Source organism: Salmo salar, chromosome 01 (assembly GCF_965601325.2).
Source record: "Salmo salar chromosome 01, fSalSal1, whole genome shotgun sequence".
In the NCBI taxonomy this organism is placed as follows: domain Eukaryota; kingdom Metazoa; phylum Chordata; class Actinopteri; order Salmoniformes; family Salmonidae; genus Salmo; species Salmo salar.
Genome location: NC_138291.1, coordinates 92,995,140 through 93,015,036, shown reverse-complemented (window position 1 = coordinate 93,015,036; position 19,897 = coordinate 92,995,140). Strand labels below are relative to the sequence as shown.

Here is a 19,897-nt window from a genome sequence, read left to right as displayed (position 1 = left end):
GCATGACACGAGGAAACAGAAAATTACATTATATTTCAAGTCTGTACATTTCCTTAGATTCTTCCATCCAGGTGCAACAAGGCGATACAGACAAAGACAATACTGATATAACTATCCCCTCGAGTTGCTGTGTGACCAGACTCACTACTTTTTTCATAGTTTCACCATCATTGTTGACATGTGGTATGTTATGCCCATATTGATGCAAAAGTCCTGTTTATAAACATGAAATAGTATGCATTCAGTATTGTTAGTTCGATTTTCTGATTCAGTGTATCAGTCTTTCTACATACAAAGTAACACTTTAATAATTTCCAAAAACCAATGCGCCCTCCCCTTTTTATGTGACCTGCGCAGGGTTGCTAGGAGAAATGATGTCACAAGCGAATGCCAGCCAGCCAGTCCACAGTGGAAGAAATTCCTACAGTGGAGGAGAGGCTATTTTTATTTTAGATTTTTAGATGGCTTCCAAAAAAATCCGTCTCCATCGTTCTTGATTTTGGGAAGGATGATATCAAAAACAGCTAGAACATAATCTACACATTCTAAGCTTTCAGGCAATACAAATATCGTGGTGTTCCGAAGAAAATATAGATATAAAAGGGATGGGGAAAGTTGGATTGTTACAGAAGGAACTTGATCTTCTGGGATTCTTGGGGAGGGGGGCGTCTGAATAAAGGGGTCTGTATTCCAGCAAAGTAAGGTGATATTTGGGGTGGTTTGGTAACCAAAAAGAGCAACAACACCAAGGTTGACTTTTTATTTTTTTTCTCAAAACAACACATCCTGAAGGTTGTTTCGTAAGAATAACGTTGAACCATGGAATTGAGAGTGGGAAACCGATACAGGCTGGGCAGGAAAATTGGAAGTGGATCTTTTGGAGACATCTACTTGGGTGAGTAGCTAGCTGACGAAAATGTAATCAATATTACACAACGTTACCGTTGGTTGCCTAACGTCAATTGAACATTTTAAACTAGCTAACGTTAGCTAGCTACCATATACATCGTCTCTAACCTGCTAACCTAGCTCGCTACCTTGCTAACATTAATCCAAACCAGCTAGCTAGCTAGCTACGTTAGCTGGCCAGCTGATGGGAATTTGCAAACATGTTATTGGTTAGCATGAACATAACACAAACTGTCAATTCTCAGCACCTATTGTCCCCTTGGCAAGCCAATAACGTTAGCTAGCTACGTTGGCCACGATCCAGATAGTTAGCTAACCTTAGCTTGGATCACGAATGAGAGGCTTTTAAAAAAATGTATAAGTTAGCTAGTTCACTTCACAAACCGACCGACCAAGTCACCCACCGCAACAGAGTTTGCCTGTAGTCATTCCATCTGTCAGTTAATTTCAAGGGCTGGAGGGCAGTTAGCTAGCTGCAGTAGAGCTAGCCAAATGTCCTTCCCAAGCAGTTGCACTCGTATTGGATGTGATGGGCAATGAAGACCTTTTATCTGCTTCCCTAGATCCGGATTAGCTCGTGGATACCATTTCTCTGCGTCCCGTATGACGGGAAGTTCTAGGTAGTTTAGCCAGCCAATGCTAACTAGCGTTAGCACAATGATTGGAAGTCTATGGAATCTGCTAACATGCTAGCAGTTGCCATAGACTTCCAGTCATTGCGCTAACGCTAGTTAGCAACTTCCTTCAAACAGCACACAGAGACATAAATGGTATCCACGAGTTAATCTGGCTCTAGGGAAGTAGATGAAGGGCTTCAAAGTCCTGAAGTATCCCTTTAACAGTTGTGTTGACATCTACATTTACATTTGTCATTTAGCAGACGCTCTTATCCAGAGCGACTTACAGTAGTGAATGCACACATTTCATTTCATGCATTTTTTGTATTTTTATAAAAAGCTTTCAAATGAAACAAGCAATTTTACACACGGTAAAAAGTAGTTATCTTGACAATACTGCGTTCCAAAAGAGTAGCAGATTTTAACATTAAACATGTTTGGCTTTACCTTAGGCATCCCTCTCAAGCCCTGTACACTGAGAAGGGACAATAGCAGATAAGGTCAGCTCTAGCAGAGATACAGTGAGCTCAAAGTATTGGGACAGTGTGTTTTTGTTTTGGCTATGTACTCCAGCACCTTCGATGCAGACGGTCAGCTTTAATTTGAAGGTATTTTCATCCATATGAGCCGTTTAGAAATGACAGCACTTTTTGTACATGGACTCTTTCTTCCCCCCCCCCCCATTTTAGGGGCCCAAAAGTATTGTGACAAGTTCACTTGTGTGTATCAAAGTTATCAAAAGTTTATTTGGTCCCATATTCTTAGCACACAATGATTACATCAAGCATTGGATTCATTTGCTGTTTTGTTTGTGTTTCAGATTATTTTGTGCCCAATTTGTGTTAGGAATATCGGACCAAATACATTGGTGAATTTGTTCCAATACTTTTAGTTCCCCCATTTTAGGGGACCATGTACAAAAAGTCAGTCGTTTCAAATTCAAAGTGCTTGAGTACAGAGCCAAAACAAATGGTCACTGTCCCAATACTTTTGGAGCTCACTGTATTTCTAAATATACGGCCCTGGACGACAGGTTTAAGAAATGTCTTTGATTGGACAACAGTAATGTCAAAAGTGTTCGCACAGATGCCAATGAGCAACGTGTGAAGTTATTACATTAAAGGCCTGAGGACAGATCCCAACATTAAATTGATGGACTCTGAAAAGCACTGTGCATAACTTCTCATAGTAACACAGTAACATTTGTGGTCATTCTGAAATTAAAATAGATTTATGGTTAGCCATGGAATATAAATAATTTTCAGTTCAAATAAATCTTTACTATTCCTATAACATTGTGCACATCTGGAATAGTTTTAGAAAAAGGTAACTTATCTCGCCGCTAACTGGCTGAAAATAGCTGCTGACTTATTGTATAACAATGTTATGTACCTGACAAAATAAATCAAAGACATTTCTTAAACCTGCAAATAGTTAAAATCAGCATCAGATATCATCCCTGTGTTCATTCATTGTCACTGACACACAGCAATGTTCATTGCACGCAAAAAGTTCATGCATATTTACAACGCAGCATGATCGATTAGGCAAAAATAAGAAAACTACACAATATAATTTTTTTTTGAGGATTCATCATTGAATCAATATAATAAGAATTCTATGCTATAGCAAAAAAAAAGGCTACATCGTGAAATGAGAAAAATGGAAACACCTATTTAATTGAACTGTTAGGTAGGGATGGGGCAGGACATCTGTTGGCATCAGGTGTGGGATCTTGAACCAGCTCTAAGCTGACGTTGACGAAGCTGCTCCGTGGCTGGCTGCTGGATCTCCTGGTTGTGCTCCTCCTCAAAACGACGTTCTGCCTCCTCAGACAGCCGGTTCTCCTCCTCATCCTCCTCCTTTTTCATTCTGTAGTACTCGTCAATAGCATACTGGTACTTGGGTGAGGTAATTTATCTAGTTGTTTTTAGTGTGTTGTGCATGTGGCCCTGTGGTTTTTCCAGTCAGCTGGTAACTGAAATTACATTCTGATATGTTATCACCTCCAGGGTTGAGCTCACAGACTTTTGTCATAAGGTACAATGAACACTTCCTGCTTTTTGCATGAGTCAATTTGAATCTTGTCATGCCATAACTGTAATGGTTCTGTTATAATGCTGATATGCTTCCTGGAGTGAAGTCCTGTTTTTTTTTCTTTGGGTAGGCCTAATATTCCTCCCCATGTTGAATGCTGAATAGGTTTTACTGGACCCAATCCAGTGTCTGAATTTGGTGTATGTTCTGTCCTCATTGTAGGTGTGTTCAGTTGTCTGTAGGAATTCCTCTGGTTGAGTTGAAGCAGGAACAGCCACAGGGTGGGACATGATTCTCCAGCTTCTTGGCACTACTGTAGTTAGTGTGTACATGCAGAAAGAGCTTATTGTTTATGTGGATGACATCAGCGACGCTTCTAACAGCCATGTCATTGTTTCACAAACCGTCAGTGTGTAACATATGAGAAAATCAGATCGATTATATCCCCCACTACTGCCCTGTCTGTGGTAGCCTGTCACGAGTCACAACACCCCAGCCCTCCACCCTGCCCCTTTTCTAAACAAATAGGTCTAAACTCCATGTAAGTCCAAAAGGTTGCTTGACTTGCTTCTCAGTTGCTTGTTGTTGAATAATTTTTTTTTGAAAGGCTTGGGTCATTTGGATACTGACTAAGACACTGTGGCAGATGTTATTCCAATCTGTGAGTTGTTTAACACTAGGGCTGTGACTGTCTTGGAATTTGCAGTTACGGTAATTGGCCAGGCCAATGAATAGTCATTGACCACCACTGGCTACAAAAGAAACACATGGCTTCTCTCTGCAACTTCACTATTATACTTTGTTATTATCAGTAGCACTTGTTTAATTATTTTATCTGATTACAGAGATGAAATCCAGACGGGCTTGTTTTAGAACACTTTCTGAATGGACATAGAGAATTAGTGAACTCGTACACATAACCCATCCACCTGAAAGGACACATCAATCAAAGCCACCTGCAGTGCATCTCACTCAGACACTAAAGCAAACCACATTTCTCCTTTCCCAAAAATGCATTAAAAACCTTGCCTTAGCCTAATCCTTTCTGTAGGATATAAAAAAATATATACAATTATGGGATAATGTAGCCTATCATGTAAATTGACGAGGAAAGTTTAAGGGGGGTATATAGACAGCTGTGATGGGCATGAAGATGAATTTGACAATCATTAGACAATAGAAACATGTCAAATTTTATTGGTCACATACACATGGTTAGCAGATGTTAATGTTTTGTGTAGCAAAATGCTTGTGGTTCTAGTTCCGACAGTGCAGTAATATCTAGCAAGTAATCTAACACTTTCGCAACAACTACCTTATCCACACAAGTGTAAAGGGATGAATATGTTTATATATGAATGAGCGATAGCTGTGCGGCATAGGCAAGATGCAGTAGATGGTATAGAGTACAGTATATACATATGAGATGAGTAATGTAGGGTATGTAATCATTATATAAAGTGGCATTGTTTAAAGTGGCTAGTGATGCATGTATTACATCCAATTATTAAAGTGGCTAGAGATTTGAGTCTGTATGTTGGCAGCAGCCACTCAATGTTAGTGATGGCTGTTTAACAGTCTGATGGCCTTGAGATAGAAGCTGTTTTTCAGTCTCTCGGTTCCAGCTTTGATGCACCTGTACTGACCTCGCCTTCTGGATGATAACGGGGTGAACAGGCAGTGGCTCGGGTGGTTGTTGTCCTTGATGATCTTTTTGGCCTTCCTGTGACATTGGGTGCTGTAGGTGTCCTGGAGGGCAGGCAGTTTGGCCATGGTGATGCGTTGTGCAGACCGCACCACCCTCTGGAGAGCCTTACGGTTGTGGGCGGAGCAGTTGCCGTACCAGGCTGTGATACAGCCCGACAGGATGCTCTCGATTGTGCATCTGTAAAGGTTTGTGAGTGTTTTCGGTGACAAGACAAATTTCTTCAGCCTCCTGAGGTTGAAGAGGCGCTGTTGTGCCTTCTTCACCACGCTGTCTGTGTGGGTGGACCATTTCAGTTTGTCCGTGATGTGTACGCCGAGGAACTTAACTTTCCACCTTCTCCACTACTGTCCCGTCAATGTAGATAGGGGGGTGCTCCCTCTGCTGTTTCCTGAAGTCCACGATCATCTCCTTTGTTTTGTTGACGTTGAGTGTGAGGTTATTTTCCTGACACCACACTCAAAGGCCCTCACCTCCCTGTAGGCTGTCTCGTCATTGTTGGTAATCAAGCCTACCACTGTAGTGTCGTCTGCAAACTTGATTGAGTTGGAGGCGTGCATGGCCACGCAGTCATGGGTAAACAGGGAGTACAGGAGAGGGCTGAGAACACACCCTTGTGGGGCCACAGTGTTGAGGATCAGCGGGGTGAAGATGTTGTTTCCTACCCTCACCACCTGGGGGCGGCCCGTCAGAAAGTCCAGGACCCAGTTGCACAGGGTGGGGTCGAGACCCAGGGTCTCGAGCTTAATGACGAGTTTGGAGGGTACTATGGTGTTAAATGCTGAGCTGTAGTCAATGAACAGCATTCTTACATAGGTATTCCTCTTATCCAGAGATGCGTAAGACAAATATCCACCAGAGTTTACCCTTATCAATAAGTGGTTGCACAGATTTAGATAAAGCCCTCAAATTAAGAGTGTCAACATAATACATTTTTCTGAAGCAATGGGTGGTTAACAGCTGATCACGAGGCAATGGACGCAGTGGTGGTTCGCGCTTTCAGTTTTGCGCAAATGCTACCATCAATCCACGGTTTCTGGTTAGGGAAGGTTTTAATAGTCACCGTGGGTACAACATCACCGATGCACATGCTAATAAACGTGCACACAGCCTGTCCATTGACTCGTGATCAGCTGTTAATACATTTTTCTGAAGCAATGGGTGGTTATGTTGACACTCTTAATTTGAGGGCTTTATCTAAATCTGTGCAACCACTTATTGATAAGGGTAAACTCTGTTGGATATTTGTCTTACGTATCTCTGTCTTCACTGTTCCCTTCTTGCACAATTCACGCATCTCCGCTGGCAACTCCACTGGCCTTATGTGTTCTGTCAATATACATGGTTAAATCATGGTTAATAAACAACTCTAAGGGACAGGGGGGGGGCTATAAAATCAGATTTTCGTCCCCCCCAAATTCTGTTATTTTAACATTGTTTTCTGTTTTATTTTTCCTGGTTTTAGATTTTTGTTTTTCACTCGCAATTACAGTTGTTCTTAGCAAAACAAGGACATTGGATGTTCTGAGTCAATGTTTAAATCACATCAGAAAACCTTTTTTTGGGGGGGGGGGGGGGGGGGTGTCTGGAATAAAACTAAATTGATTTGAGTGTAATTCCCCTTTAATTGCGCCTCTGGACATTTTTTATTGTGCATCTAATGAGTGAGTAATGTGCCGGTCTAGAAATGTTTTTGTACTGCTGCTGCTATTAGCGTAAAGTGCTGGTTTCATGAGTTGAAATAAAAGATGCCAAAAATGTTCCATGAGCACAAAAACCTTATCTCAAAATTGTTGTTCACAAATTTGTTTACATCCATGTTAGTGAGCATTTCTCCTTTGCCAAGATAATCCATCCACCTGACAGGTGTGGCATATCAGGAAGCTGATTAAACAGCATGATCATTACACAGGTGCACCTTGTGCTGGGGATAATAACATTCCACTCTCTAAAATGTGTAGTTTTGACACACAACACAATGCCACAGATGTCTCAAGTTAAGGGAGTGTGCAATTGGCCTGCTGACTGCAGGAATGTCCACCAGAGCTGTTGCCAGAGAATTGAATGTTAATTTCTCTACCATAAGCTGCCTCGGTTGTTTTAGAGAATTTGTCAGTACGTCCAACCGGCCTCACAACCGCAGACCACATGTAACCACGCCAGCCCAGGACCTCCACATCCGGTTTCTTCAACTGCGGGAGGGTCAGGAATGCTGAGGAGTATTTCTCTCTGTAATAAAGCCCTTTTGTGGGGCTTTGGCTGAGCCTGGCTCCCAGACCCACCCATGGATGCGCCCCTACCCAGTGAGGTGAAATCCATAGATTAGGGCCTAATTTATTTAAATTGACTAATTTCCTTATGTGAATGGTAACACAGTAAAATCTTTAAAATTGTTGGATGTTGCATTTTATATTTTTGTTCAGTGTAGATACAAATGATATACATACTCATGATCTACTTCTTCCAGATAAGCCTACTTTGCAGTTAACATTTTAATTGCGACGGTTTTTGTTTTTTCCTTCAACCCACACAGGTTCACATCAACTGGCTACACACAGTGATACACAAACGCGCGCACACACAGTGATACACAAACGCGCTCCACACAGATGGGCAGTATTGCTGGAAATTGGCAGATTTGGTCTTTTTAAGCCAATAGTGGCTAACCAGGGGTGGGATAATGTCAATTAGATAGTTGCTGGGAAATTGAGATGTCTGACTTGAGATTTGTTTGCGAAAGTTTAAGATAAACATATGAAAAATTGCATGTACTTTTGGAATTGTTTGGTGAACTACTCATAGGTGGGCTTTGACATGTTGGAGACCCCTGCTATAGACAATGAACAGCAATATACACTGCTCAGAAAAATAAAGGGAACACTTAAACAACACAATGTAACTCCAAGTCAATCACACTTCTGTGAAATCAAACTGTCCACTTAGGAAGCAACACTGATTGACAATAAATGTCACATGCTGTTGTGCAAATGGAATAGACAACAGGTGGAAATTATAGGCAATTAGCAAGACACCCCCAATAAAGAAGTGGTTTTGCAGGTGGGGACCACAGACCACTTCTCAGTTCCTATGCTTCCTGGCTGATGTTTTGGTCACTTTTGAATGCTGGCGGTGCTTTCACTCTAGTGGTAGCATGAGATGGAGTCTACAACCCACACAAGTGGCTCAGGTAGTGCAGCTCATCCAGGATGGCACATCAATGCGAGCTGTGGCAAGAAGGTTTGCTGTGTCTGTCAGCGTAGTGCCCAGAGCATGGAGGCGCTACCAGGAGACAGGCCAGTACATCAGGAGACGTGGAGGAGGCCGTAGGAGGGCACCAACCCAGCAGCAGGACCGCTACCTCCGCCTTTGCAAGGAGGAGCAGGAGAAGCACTGCCAGAGCCCTGCAAAATGACCTCCAGCAGGCCACAAATGTGCATGTGTCTGCTCAAACGGTCAGAAACAGACTCCATGAGGGTGGCATGAGGGCCCGACGTCCACAGGTGGGGGTTGTGCTTACAGCCCAACACCGTGCAGGACGTTTGGCATTTGCCAGAGAACACCAAGATTGGCAAATTCGCCACTGGCGCCCTGTGCTCTTCACAGATGAAAGCAGGTTCACACTGAGCACGTGACAGATGTGACAGAGTCTGGAGATGCCGTGGAGAACATTCTGCTGCATGCAACATCCTCCAGCATGACCGGTTTGGCAGTGGGTCAGTCATGGTGTGGGGTGGCATTTCTTTGGGGGGCCGCACAGCCCTCCATGTGCTCGCCAGAGGTAACCTGACTGCCATTAGGTACCGAGATGAGATCCTCAGACCCCTTGTGAGACCATATGCTGGTGCGGTTGGCCCTGGGTTCCTCCTAATGCAAGACAATGCTAGACCTCATGTGGCTGGAGTGTCAGCTGTTCCTGCAAGAGGAAGGCATTGATGCTATGGACTGGCCCGCCCGTTCCCCAGACCTGAATCCAATTGAGCAGATCTGGGACATCATGTCTCGCTCCATCCACCAACGCCACGTTGCACCACAGACTGTCCTGGAGTTGGCGGATGCTTTAGTTCAGGTCTGGGAGGAGATCCCTCAGGAGACCATCCGCCACCTCATCAGGAGCATGCCCAGGCGTTGTAGGGAGGTCATACAGGCACGTGGAGGCCACACACACTACTGAGCCTCATTTTGACTTGTTTTAAGGACATTACATCAAAGTTGGATCAGCCTGTAGTGTGGTTTTCCACTTTAATTTTGAGTGTGACTCCAAATCCAGACCTCCATGGGTTGATAAATTGGATTTCCATTGATTATTTTTGTGTGATTTTGTTGTCAGCACATTCAACTATGTAAAGAAAAAAGTATTTAATAAGATTATTTCTTTCATTCAGATCTAGGATGTGTTGTTTAAGTGTTCCCTTTATTTTTTTGAGCAGTATAGTTTAAAACGCATTTGTTTTTAAACCAATAGGTTTATTGGTGGAGAGACGCATCGATCGACCATATTGCTTGCAGAATGGCTATAAAATAGGCTACAGCGTTGTCAATGAACTGTCAGGAAAATATAAATGGCGAGAGCAACGTGTAGCCTAGCTCTAGTGTGATGTGATCACATTGGCTAAATTGATACCTTGCTGTACTTATTCATTGCTAATGTAAAACACAGGCAGAGAGAAATTTAGTGAATTCACACAACAAACCCACAGACCCCTGTGGCAGTGTGTGGCCTGTCTGTGGCCTGTCTGTGGCAGTGTGTGGCCTGTCTGGCAGTGTCCCAGATAATAATTTATATTGGTCAACAGCTTATTCGCTTGCGAAAAGATAAATTTAAAAAATCCAACATGTTCCGAATAAATAATTGACGGATTGTGGTAGGACGATATTTTGCAATTGGTGTGAAAGGCGTCATAAACAAGACGTGCCCATATAAGGGTTTCCGTTAAGAAAATGTAGGGCCGGACATTCAACCGGAAGCATTTTAATTTGAGAAATTTACCGAACCCCTAAGCATTGGGTGCGTAACCTGGTAAAGGCGTCCACCCACTGTGCTCAGATTGACAAATCACATTTAGATTATGGTAATTAATTTTACACAGAACATGCAAATCGAGGATGGAATTATGTGTGTCCTTACTTCGCACTTTGAAGATGTTAATAACTGTCCACATGTACTTTTCCTCAGCCAACAACACGAGTACCAAACAGCAAAATCACCAGCCTATGCATAGGCGCGCATGAGTTAAGTTTTCATAAAGCAAATTTTCACCATTTAAAAATGCTCCTTTATAATAAAGCATTCCATGCATCATCACATTTGCAGACATATGTAAGAGCCTTCTATTTGTAATTTGATGAGTAGATTGGATAGTCATAATTTAGGATCATGTAATTCAATCACTGTTTGCAAATAAATATATTTCAATGCATGGCTGTGTGCGGATGGCGTAGATGCCTGGGCTATAGGCTATATCAGATACGTTTCTTTCGTTGCACGGGAAAAGGCATTATTTCATGCAATTCAACTACACTTTATTTGACTGGAGACATTAGCAGCATCTTTTTATTTATATATATATATATATATTTTACAGGGTAGCCTACTCTGCTGACAAACAGACGTTGACGATGTAATAGGCCTATGAGAAGGGAGACACTCATATAATATGACGTCCATCTAAACTGGAGAAGGAAATTATTGTCCAAAAAGCAACTTAAGTTGCACTGACCAAACGATGATAAGAGTGACTATGCGCAGTGCGCCCTCACCTTGGATTTGGCCTATGCTTTCCACTGGTGCCAATAAGATAGGCTTGCTGTTGTTCGCTCAATTAAGTTGATAATTTTTATAACTAAAAGACAGATTAGTCTTCTTCATTGTCATCTCAGCAATGGCCATTTTGTTTTCCTGCGATTGAATTGTGAAATTTTGCGATATGCCTGGCTGGACCTGTACTTTTCACTGACCGTCGCAGCTCAACAATCTTCTATTTGTTATTGCCGCATGCGCAGTTGTTGCCTTTCCTTCCGACTGTAGGCAATGCGATTCAATACAATCCACAACGTAGTTTTTCTTTTAAGGGGAAGCTAATGATCCTCTGTGGCCAAAGTATGCTTTAGTAGCCTGTTTTGAATTATTTTATTTATTCATGTATAGACAGGAGTAGGCTTATTATGCCATATAATTTAGCCAATTTAATTCAATTAGGGAAAGCTTAGCTCGTATGTTTTTTACTTCCTAGTTATTTGGACCAAAATAATGGACTTGAGAAAGAGCCTTTACTGAAAATAGGCCTTTTGCAGTATGACAGGAGTATCTAATTCTTATTAAAGATCCAGATAGTTTCCTAAAGTTGCCTTTATGAATGGACATGGGCCTATAAAGTGAATCATTGAACTCACAATCACACCCCGCAAAAGGACCCATTAACGCTGGTTTGGATAGGATTGTCCATTTGACACAATGTAGGAGCCAGAACAACCTTGTCGACTGCTGTTGAATAATTAATAGTCAGACACATCCAACCTTTTTTTTTTTTTTTTTGACTGCTTTATTTACTAGCAAGAAATGAAAATATGCATTGTATTAAAAAAAAGTCCACATCAAACTTTTCTTTTTAGGCTTCTGCAACCCCGCTAGCTGCTAGAGCATCAAACAACAGCTGGAAAGACGAGATGTAGACGAAGTTAGCAGAACTGCTTATCGTTAGTGAACACTCCCGCTATTAGATTAAGTTGATCTACATGAAAATAAAGTTAATACAAAATGAATGTAGGCCTATTTAAACAGTTTTGATGGCTGTTTTATTTTCATGCCGGTCTTCATCCATAAATGTAAATTACAGGGTTATTCAATTACTGTCACATCCCTATTAAATGCACTGTTTGTTCATGTTCAGAGACACTCACTGACTTTTGGGAAAAGTAGATTTATTTTCTCATTGCATGCTGCTGTTTAACTTATGGTCAATATATAAGTTGTGTTGCAGATGAGAAACCTCATGGCCAACTCCAATGAAACTCAATAGACATGAAGTGTAATGGAATTGCCCCAACCGTGCACCACTGCGTGTAAGGGCTGAGTGGATGTTTTTAATGAGTCGTGACTTCCCTGTGGCTCAGTTGGTAGAGAATGGTGTTTGCAACGCCAGGGTTGTGGGTTCGATTCCCACGGGGGGCCAGTACAAAAAAATTAAATAAAAAAATAAATGCATGAAATGGTATGAAATGTATGCATTCACTACTGTAAGTCGCTCTGGATAAGAGCGTCTGCTAAATGACTAAAATGTAAATGTAAAATGTGACTGTGAAATAGGAGACGTGTAGTGATAAGGCCATCCAGCCCACCCCACCCGCACTGAACCACTTAGGATATGGTGTGGGTGTTTTGCTTTTGACACCCTAGCTGGATTGCATAACCAGACCAAAAATCTATCACTCTCCTAGGCCACATGAAACATTCTGACACCAAAAGACTTATGTTGAGTTCATATAGTTTGACTGTACCACGTGAAGTACAATTTGTTCATTTCTAGAGCATGACTGGCAATTTTGTGGATGAAAAAAAACACTGCATTTGCTCAATGCTGATGAAGTCATCCATGTTTTGGAAGGCTAAACCGTTATGCCATTGGGAAAAAAATAAACGTGTCAGTCCTAAGTGCCTAGTTCTTATCCATTGTAATGGGAGAGACAGAATATTATTTCATCCCAGGTCAGCTGTGTTCCTGTGTACTCTTCAGGTGATTGGGGGGAGGGCATTCATCCTACTCACACACAGGGGAAGGGAAGCTCCAGTCAGCTGTACTTCCCTCAGATTAATGCAGCCCCCTTTATGTAACCACGTGTAGGATTCATCCAACATGTTATTGTGTGTTCATGGAGGTGTTAAGCGCTTTTCAGGAGAGGGTCTGAGTCATTCGCTGGCTGGTGGCTCTGTTGTGTAGCTGACGCTCGCTTAGAGTTCCACACGTGGACTGTAGCCTACTTTTGAAATGAAATGTCAGATTTATAAAGTTCACGTTTCCCACTGCTAGCACACAAGCAGCAAATGTGCACATCTTCAATGCATTTTTAGACTTGTAGCTTTTGCAAGCTGCCCAAAGAGCAGTAGGCCCAATACTAAAGTAGAATTCTGGTCACACATGCTGGCAGTACTCCTCATACGGAAACGTTAAGATTACAGTTAAAGTTGGTTTGTTTACCTGTTTGAGTTGCATTCTTTTGTGACTGGTATGATATGAATGGGACTTGGTGTATATGCCCCGTCTACATTTTAGTCATTTAGCAGACACTCTTAACCATAATGGCTCCTGTAAGTCACTCTGGTTAAGTGTCTTGCTCAAGGGTACGTCGACAGATTTTATTTTTTTTCACCTGTCTGCCGCAATGCTCAGTCAGCAGGGGCATGCACATCACCAGACCCATGAGTTTCCCCATCTTACTGGTCAGGTAAAACTGTCCAGGCCCTAGTCCTTTATAGGCCTAAATCATACTCAGAACTGAAAGCAATAACACCCCTGGTGGCTATTTATCCATCTACATCCATTTGTATTGACAGTCTTTCCTCTTTCTTCCCCAGGCACAGACATCTCAGTGGGAGAGGAGGTGGCCATTAAACTGGAATGTGTGAAGACCAAACACCCCCAGCTCCACATAGAGAGTAAGATCTACAAGATGATGCAGGGAGGAGGTGAGACATGGGTCTGAAACATTATACATGGGCCAGGCTGTGGCTATCACTCTCTTTCCCCATCTCCCCCTTCTATCTACACCCTTCATCTTCCTTCTCACCCTATTTTCCCCCTTCCCTCAATGTTAATGTGGTTTTCACATCGCTGGACAAGCAGGCAGGCAGTCATCCACATGAGTCAGTCATGCCAGCCAGCAGCCTGAGCGAATAGAGACTCAGTAGAAGTCATCAGATCACAGAGCCAGAGAAACAGCACTTGTGTGGGCTAGGTATCACACAAGAAATCATGTTAAACCCAATAAAGAATGGGATTTCCTTTCCCTACAGTGGGCATCCCGTCCATAAAGTGGTGTGGAGCAGAGGGAGACTACAACGTGATGGTGATGGAGCTGCTAGGCCCCAGTCTGGAGGACCTGTTCAACTTCTGCTCCCGCAAGTTCAGCCTCAAGACTGTCCTGCTGCTGGCTGACCAGATGGTGAGACACAACTGACCATTAAATCCTCAGCTCTTATGCTGGCTATTAGGGTCCTCTGTATCTTCTACAGTTAGGGCTACTATGTGCTATGAAATCTGCTAGCAAATTAGAAGCGCAAAGTAAAGCTGTCCAGGAGGTGTAGTGGCCACCCCTGCTCTTATGTATGTGAAAATAACCCTCCTCTCCTCCAGATCAGCCGGATTGAGTACATCCACTCTAAGAACTTCATCCACAGAGATGTGAAGCCTGACAACTTCCTGATGGGCCTGGGTAAGAAGGGCAACTTGGTGTACATCATCGACTTTGGCCTGGCCAAGAAGTACCGCGACGCCCGCACACACCAGCACATCCCCTACCGCGAGAACAAAAACCTGACCGGCACCGCGCGCTACGCATCCATCAACACACACCTGGGAATTGGTAGGTCACATACACACAAACGCTATGCGCACACATTCCTCAGCACAAGCCTGATAGTGGAGCACTTTCCTTCGATCATATCAGATCTGGAAAGGACCATGCTTTTTGAAGGTATTCAAACATGGCCAGTGTGACTTTCTCCTCTCTCCCTCTACAGAGCAGTCTCGGCGTGATGACCTGGAGTCTCTGGGTTATGTCCTGATGTACTTCAACCTGGGCTCTCTGCCCTGGCAGGGCCTCAAGGCCGCCACCAAGAGACAGAAGTACGAACGCATCAGCGAGAAGAAGATGTCCACCCCCATCGAGGTGCTCTGCAAGGGATACCCCTGTGAGTAATGTGATTTTCTATGTTTACTCCATCCTGGTTATAGTGTACTAAGGGTTTCTGTGCTTATCATGTAGTAACAATATACTGTTGGAGTGTTTCTGTCCATTTGTCTTGTCCTTTCTGCACCTCTCTACAAAGAGATCATTCTGTGACCCTGTAAACATGGGAAAGAATTTCCCTTCCCGATGATAAAGTATTCTGATTAAAAGATGATAAAGTATTCTGATTAAAAGTAACACTTCTTCCTCCTCACAGCTGAGTTCTCCACCTACCTGAACTTCTGTCGTTCTCTGCGGTTCGACGACAAGCCAGACTACTCGTACCTCAGACAGCTGTTCAGGAACCTGTTCCATAGACAGGGCTTCTCTTACGACTACGTCTTTGACTGGAACATGCTCAAGTTTGTGAGTACTGCCTCTTAATTGTTAATTAACCATCTATTAAAACAAATATTAATGATTTATTACACATTAGTCCTCTTAACCATTAGCTAATGGTACATCAGCGGCAGCTTTCTGATCTAGTCTCCATTTCTATCCTTCTGACTGCCCCTAATTCCAAGGGGGCCAACCGAGCAGCAGAGGAGGCGGAGCGGGAGCGGCGGGACAGAGAGGATAGGCTGAGACACAGCAGGAACCCCGGGGCCAGGGGACTCCCTGCCGCCTCAGGACGACCCAGAGGAACACAGGACACCGCGCCGCCTACACCCCTCACACCCACCTCACACACAGGTTAGTGTTTCTCACACATACCTACACACACACCTTAAACCCCTCACACACAGGTTAGTGTTTCTGACGCACACCTAGATGACTTTGATGTATAGATTACTTCACAATGTGCTTGACTATTGTCTTGTCATGGTCAGGGAGCATAGTATTTATTTCTCTCTCCTCTCTAGCCAACACATCTCCACGACCGGTGTCCGGTATGGAGCGGGAGAGGAAAGTGAGCATGCGGCTTCACCGGGGAGCTCCCGTTAACGTCTCCTCGTCCGACCTGACGGGACACCAGGACACCTCCCGCATGTCTACCTCACAGGTACAAGCTCGCCCGTCCCTAGCCGCACCCCCTCGGGCCTCACCAGATGACCCTTGACCTCATACGACCATGCCCCATCATGACCCACTCCTGCAGAGAAATATGCAACACATAACTAATGAAGTTGTCTATAGTCGAAACTTGAAGCAGGAATGTCTCCTGACTGTCTTTAGATGTCAGTAAGATTATCTATACGTCTAGCAGTGCATCAGTAAGGCCGGAGGAACTTCAGCTAGCTATGTAAAGGGCCCAGGCGTTAGCCTGCCAAAGCAAGACAAGGAGAAGAGGGGGAAAGAAATCCACCCCAGGATTGAGAGGAAACCCTCAACATCTCCTCATTCTCCTTGCTCATGTCTTAACGTTTCCACCAGGTGATCATGGGAGTTTTATCTCCCACTCCCAGGGCATTGGTGTGACGGTAAGCATGCCATACTACAGACCCAGATCCACTTGTCTGACTTGCCCTACGACCTTCTCTCTCCCTCCTTCCCCCCCAACCTCAGAATAGCATTCCCTTCGATCATCACGACAAGTAGAGGCTCACCACATCCTCGTGTGACGGCCCGATGGCCACACTAGGTGAGTCCCGCTCAGGCTGGCGCTGTGTCCTAAAGCACCAGGGATGCACGTCTCCTGTCCTATTGGGCAGCACTGTCTGTCTGCAGGCTCTGTTACACTATGAAAGGGGTTTGAGACCATGTGATCACTGGAGACAAGTAGCTTCAATGTTAGCAGCTAATATCGCTGATGACAATAGGAGCTAGACTTCAGCAGGCCAGACTCCTCCCTTTCATAGCGTACTGATCAGTGTGTGAGTCTTCATATCAAACACTGCAGCCCTTGAGAACTGGAGTGCTGCATTCCCGCCTTGTGATAACAAATACACGTGGGGAATTAGTGTTTCCCTTATTCCTGGCTGTCACCCCACCTAGCTCTGTGACCTGTGACCTATCCTCCGCTCAGTGCGTGTGGCTTGTTGCAGTGGTTGGACTGTGGTGATGCCTGTCTGACGTTCTCCAGCATGTGACTGCATTGGGTCCTATTCTGCTCCTAACTCTCTAGTGTCCTTCAAACCCTCTCTCCCTTGACTTTTACCACTGCTCAATGCTGCATGGTTTTTCATTCATCTCCAGAAATTCTCCTCAAGCTACAGTTTAGGTTCGCCACGGCTGAAAGCGTAAACTCTGCGGAATAGTGCATTTAGGTTTATTTTTCTGACACGTGAATGACGCACCAGACTAAAGCCATGTGATGAGGCGGCCCAACGCTGCCTACCCTCATCTATCACCCTCAGCATATCTGCTGCACTACACAGAAATACTGCTGCTGCTACTGAGAAATATGACAAGATGAAGCTATTTTCAACCCTTCATGCATGTCTTGAACCTTATGAAGAATATTCTGATATTGCACGTCTGGTATTTTTAACGACATCTTAAGTGCAGAAGAGAATGAAATATGAATGATAGAGATTCCATGCAGAGAAGCTAGAGTAGAGATCCCCGCCTGCAAATATAAAAGTTCTCTCTCTCTCTCTCAGATGGTGCCTGGTATGATCCCTGGTGGCCTCCACTCTGCAGCGCCTCGATGAGACCAGACCCACAATGCACCTGGCACAGCGGAGGACTGCACCAAGCCTGGCTCAACCAATCAGCTGCCAGCCAGCCTAACTACTTCAGAAACCATCAGAAGACCACCACTTTCCTCTCCTGACCTGGTGTTCTCTGGTTGATCCTTTCTTTTTCACACTAGATCTCTTGTTCCTTTCCCACTCGCCCTTGCTATCCTTGTACTCTCTCCCGAACACTTACAATCGTTGTGATAAAGAATCTCTGAACTACAGACCACATCTGCAACCTTTTTTCTGGGAGACATTTTCAACATCTGTGCAGAGGCTGTGGTCTTTGCTGCCATGGCGATGTAATTAAGACTGAAACGACAAATGGAACGACAACAACCGCCACTGTTATCGCAATGGTTACTACTTATCATCCATGGCACTTTGTCAATAGACACCAATTTCTACTCCCACACTACATAACCCTAATCGATAAGTCTGACATGAAAAGAGCTAATCAATGATTGCGGCTCTATTTGAAATGGATCGTTTTTGGTGACTGCTTTTCATTTATACTTTATTTACAGACCTCTTTTCTCTGACCACCAGCAGGCTTTTGTTTTCCATTGTTTTCACAGCCCTGATCTGTAACTCTAAAGCCATTTGTAATATATACTATTTGCATGTTTTAACACTGGACATCCCATTGACCAAGCTGATGTGTATGAGTCAGGTGGAGGGTTTCAACTCTAAACCACAACTAAAGTTTGTTTTCTTTATGGGGTTCTATGATCAACATCCCTCAAGTTGTATGTGTATAGGAGGGGCCCCTGTTAAGGTTTCCTCTTCTCACACTGAGTCAGACTGCCTCATGGTCTACTGTACAGATCTACTCTGTTATTTGTATTGTTTCTAAGCTGTGAAATTGTATTTTAATGAAGATGTGGAAATGTTTCAGCTTTTTTCCCTTTTTTTGTTTCCTTATTGTGGTTAATTTGGGTTTCTGACCGTAGGTCTCACTTGGGGCTGCTCTAAAGTGGGACATCACTGTCCAATAATCGGTTTGTTTTGGGCTGTCATAATCATTGTCTGTTCCCAGGCTTTTGCTGTGTCTGTCCACAAAGATGAAGTGCAGGATCGTTTTAGTTGGACTTCCTCAAATACACCAGAAATGAGAGCACATACCCAGAGACTTAAGTGTCGGTTAAATGGCTGCCATTTTAAACTATAATTTGTTTTGAGTGTGAATGGAGGTTTTATATCAAAGGCTCACAATTACTTACTGGCTCCATGTGAACACGGGTGTTATTATTTGTACATGTTTTGAGAAGTAAAATGGTCCTGCACTGATGTGGCTAGAAGCAGAGGCACTTGACTAAACCTCTGATTACTTTAGCTATTCCCTGATAAATGAACCGATTTACACTTCTCTTGGGTGGGCTATGGTCTTGGACGTTCCACTCGATGGTCATGTTCCCCTGCTCAGACGTTGCATGCATCGACCAGTGATTGCATGCCACATCATCGAATGTGCCGATAATATGGTTAGCTGATACGTTAAATACCTATTATCGATGCGTTGTAAGATCTTGCATGCGTCGGCAAGGCCTGGGCAGAGTAACATGCCAAATCTTCACTGGTTCTCAGCAAAGAGTGGAGCAAGAGTTTGAGATATTCAATTCAACCTCTGAGGATTATTTCAATCAGCAAGATGAGATTTAAGGGCGGGCACAGCTGAACTGTTGCCATGGTTCAGCTCTATAGGACTGTTTTAATGCTGACCTCATTATTGACTAGTCATTTCTGGTTTGACTCATGGCCAGTTTGGTCAATCACTGACTCACCCTCCTATGTGTAATTAACTAAGATACCAGCTCTAAGAATATTCCTTTATCTCCCATTTGTGTACTTTTAAAAACTGTAAATAAATGAAGTACTTTGTGTACTACTCTGTGCTTTCATTTTCAAATGTTATTTTTGTATTTATGGATTTAGATGTCTATCACCTGTATGCAGACTACCACCAGACATGCACACTGTGATTTCCCTAAACTGGGACACCTGATGGGAAGAGAAAGACACCCAAAAGAGAAGTAGCGATGAAGGACTGTGACCCAACCTGGGGA

At 43.5% G+C, this 19,897-nt stretch overlaps 1 protein-coding gene across 2 annotated transcripts; it reads left to right on the top strand.

Moving 5' to 3' along the window:
• Positions 1–382: 382 nt before the first annotated feature.
• LOC106610228 (casein kinase I) lies at positions 383–19,716 on the top strand. Of its 2 annotated transcripts, XM_014209485.2 has the most exons (10): positions 383–895; positions 13,838–13,948; positions 14,276–14,424; positions 14,616–14,844; positions 15,002–15,172; positions 15,428–15,576; positions 15,735–15,903; positions 16,074–16,213; positions 16,717–16,792; positions 17,754–19,716. In XM_014209485.2, the coding sequence occupies exons 1-9, from the start codon at positions 820–822 to the stop codon at positions 16,747–16,749; spliced, it is 1,227 nt and encodes a 408-aa protein (XP_014064960.1). In that variant the 5' UTR covers positions 383–819; the 3' UTR covers positions 16,750–16,792; positions 17,754–19,716. The 2 variants fall into 2 exon arrangements, with proteins under 2 accessions (XP_014064960.1, XP_014064950.1); XM_014209475.3 differs by lacking the exon at positions 16,717–16,792 and having other exon boundaries at positions 384–895.
• Positions 19,717–19,897: the final 181 nt, after the last annotated feature.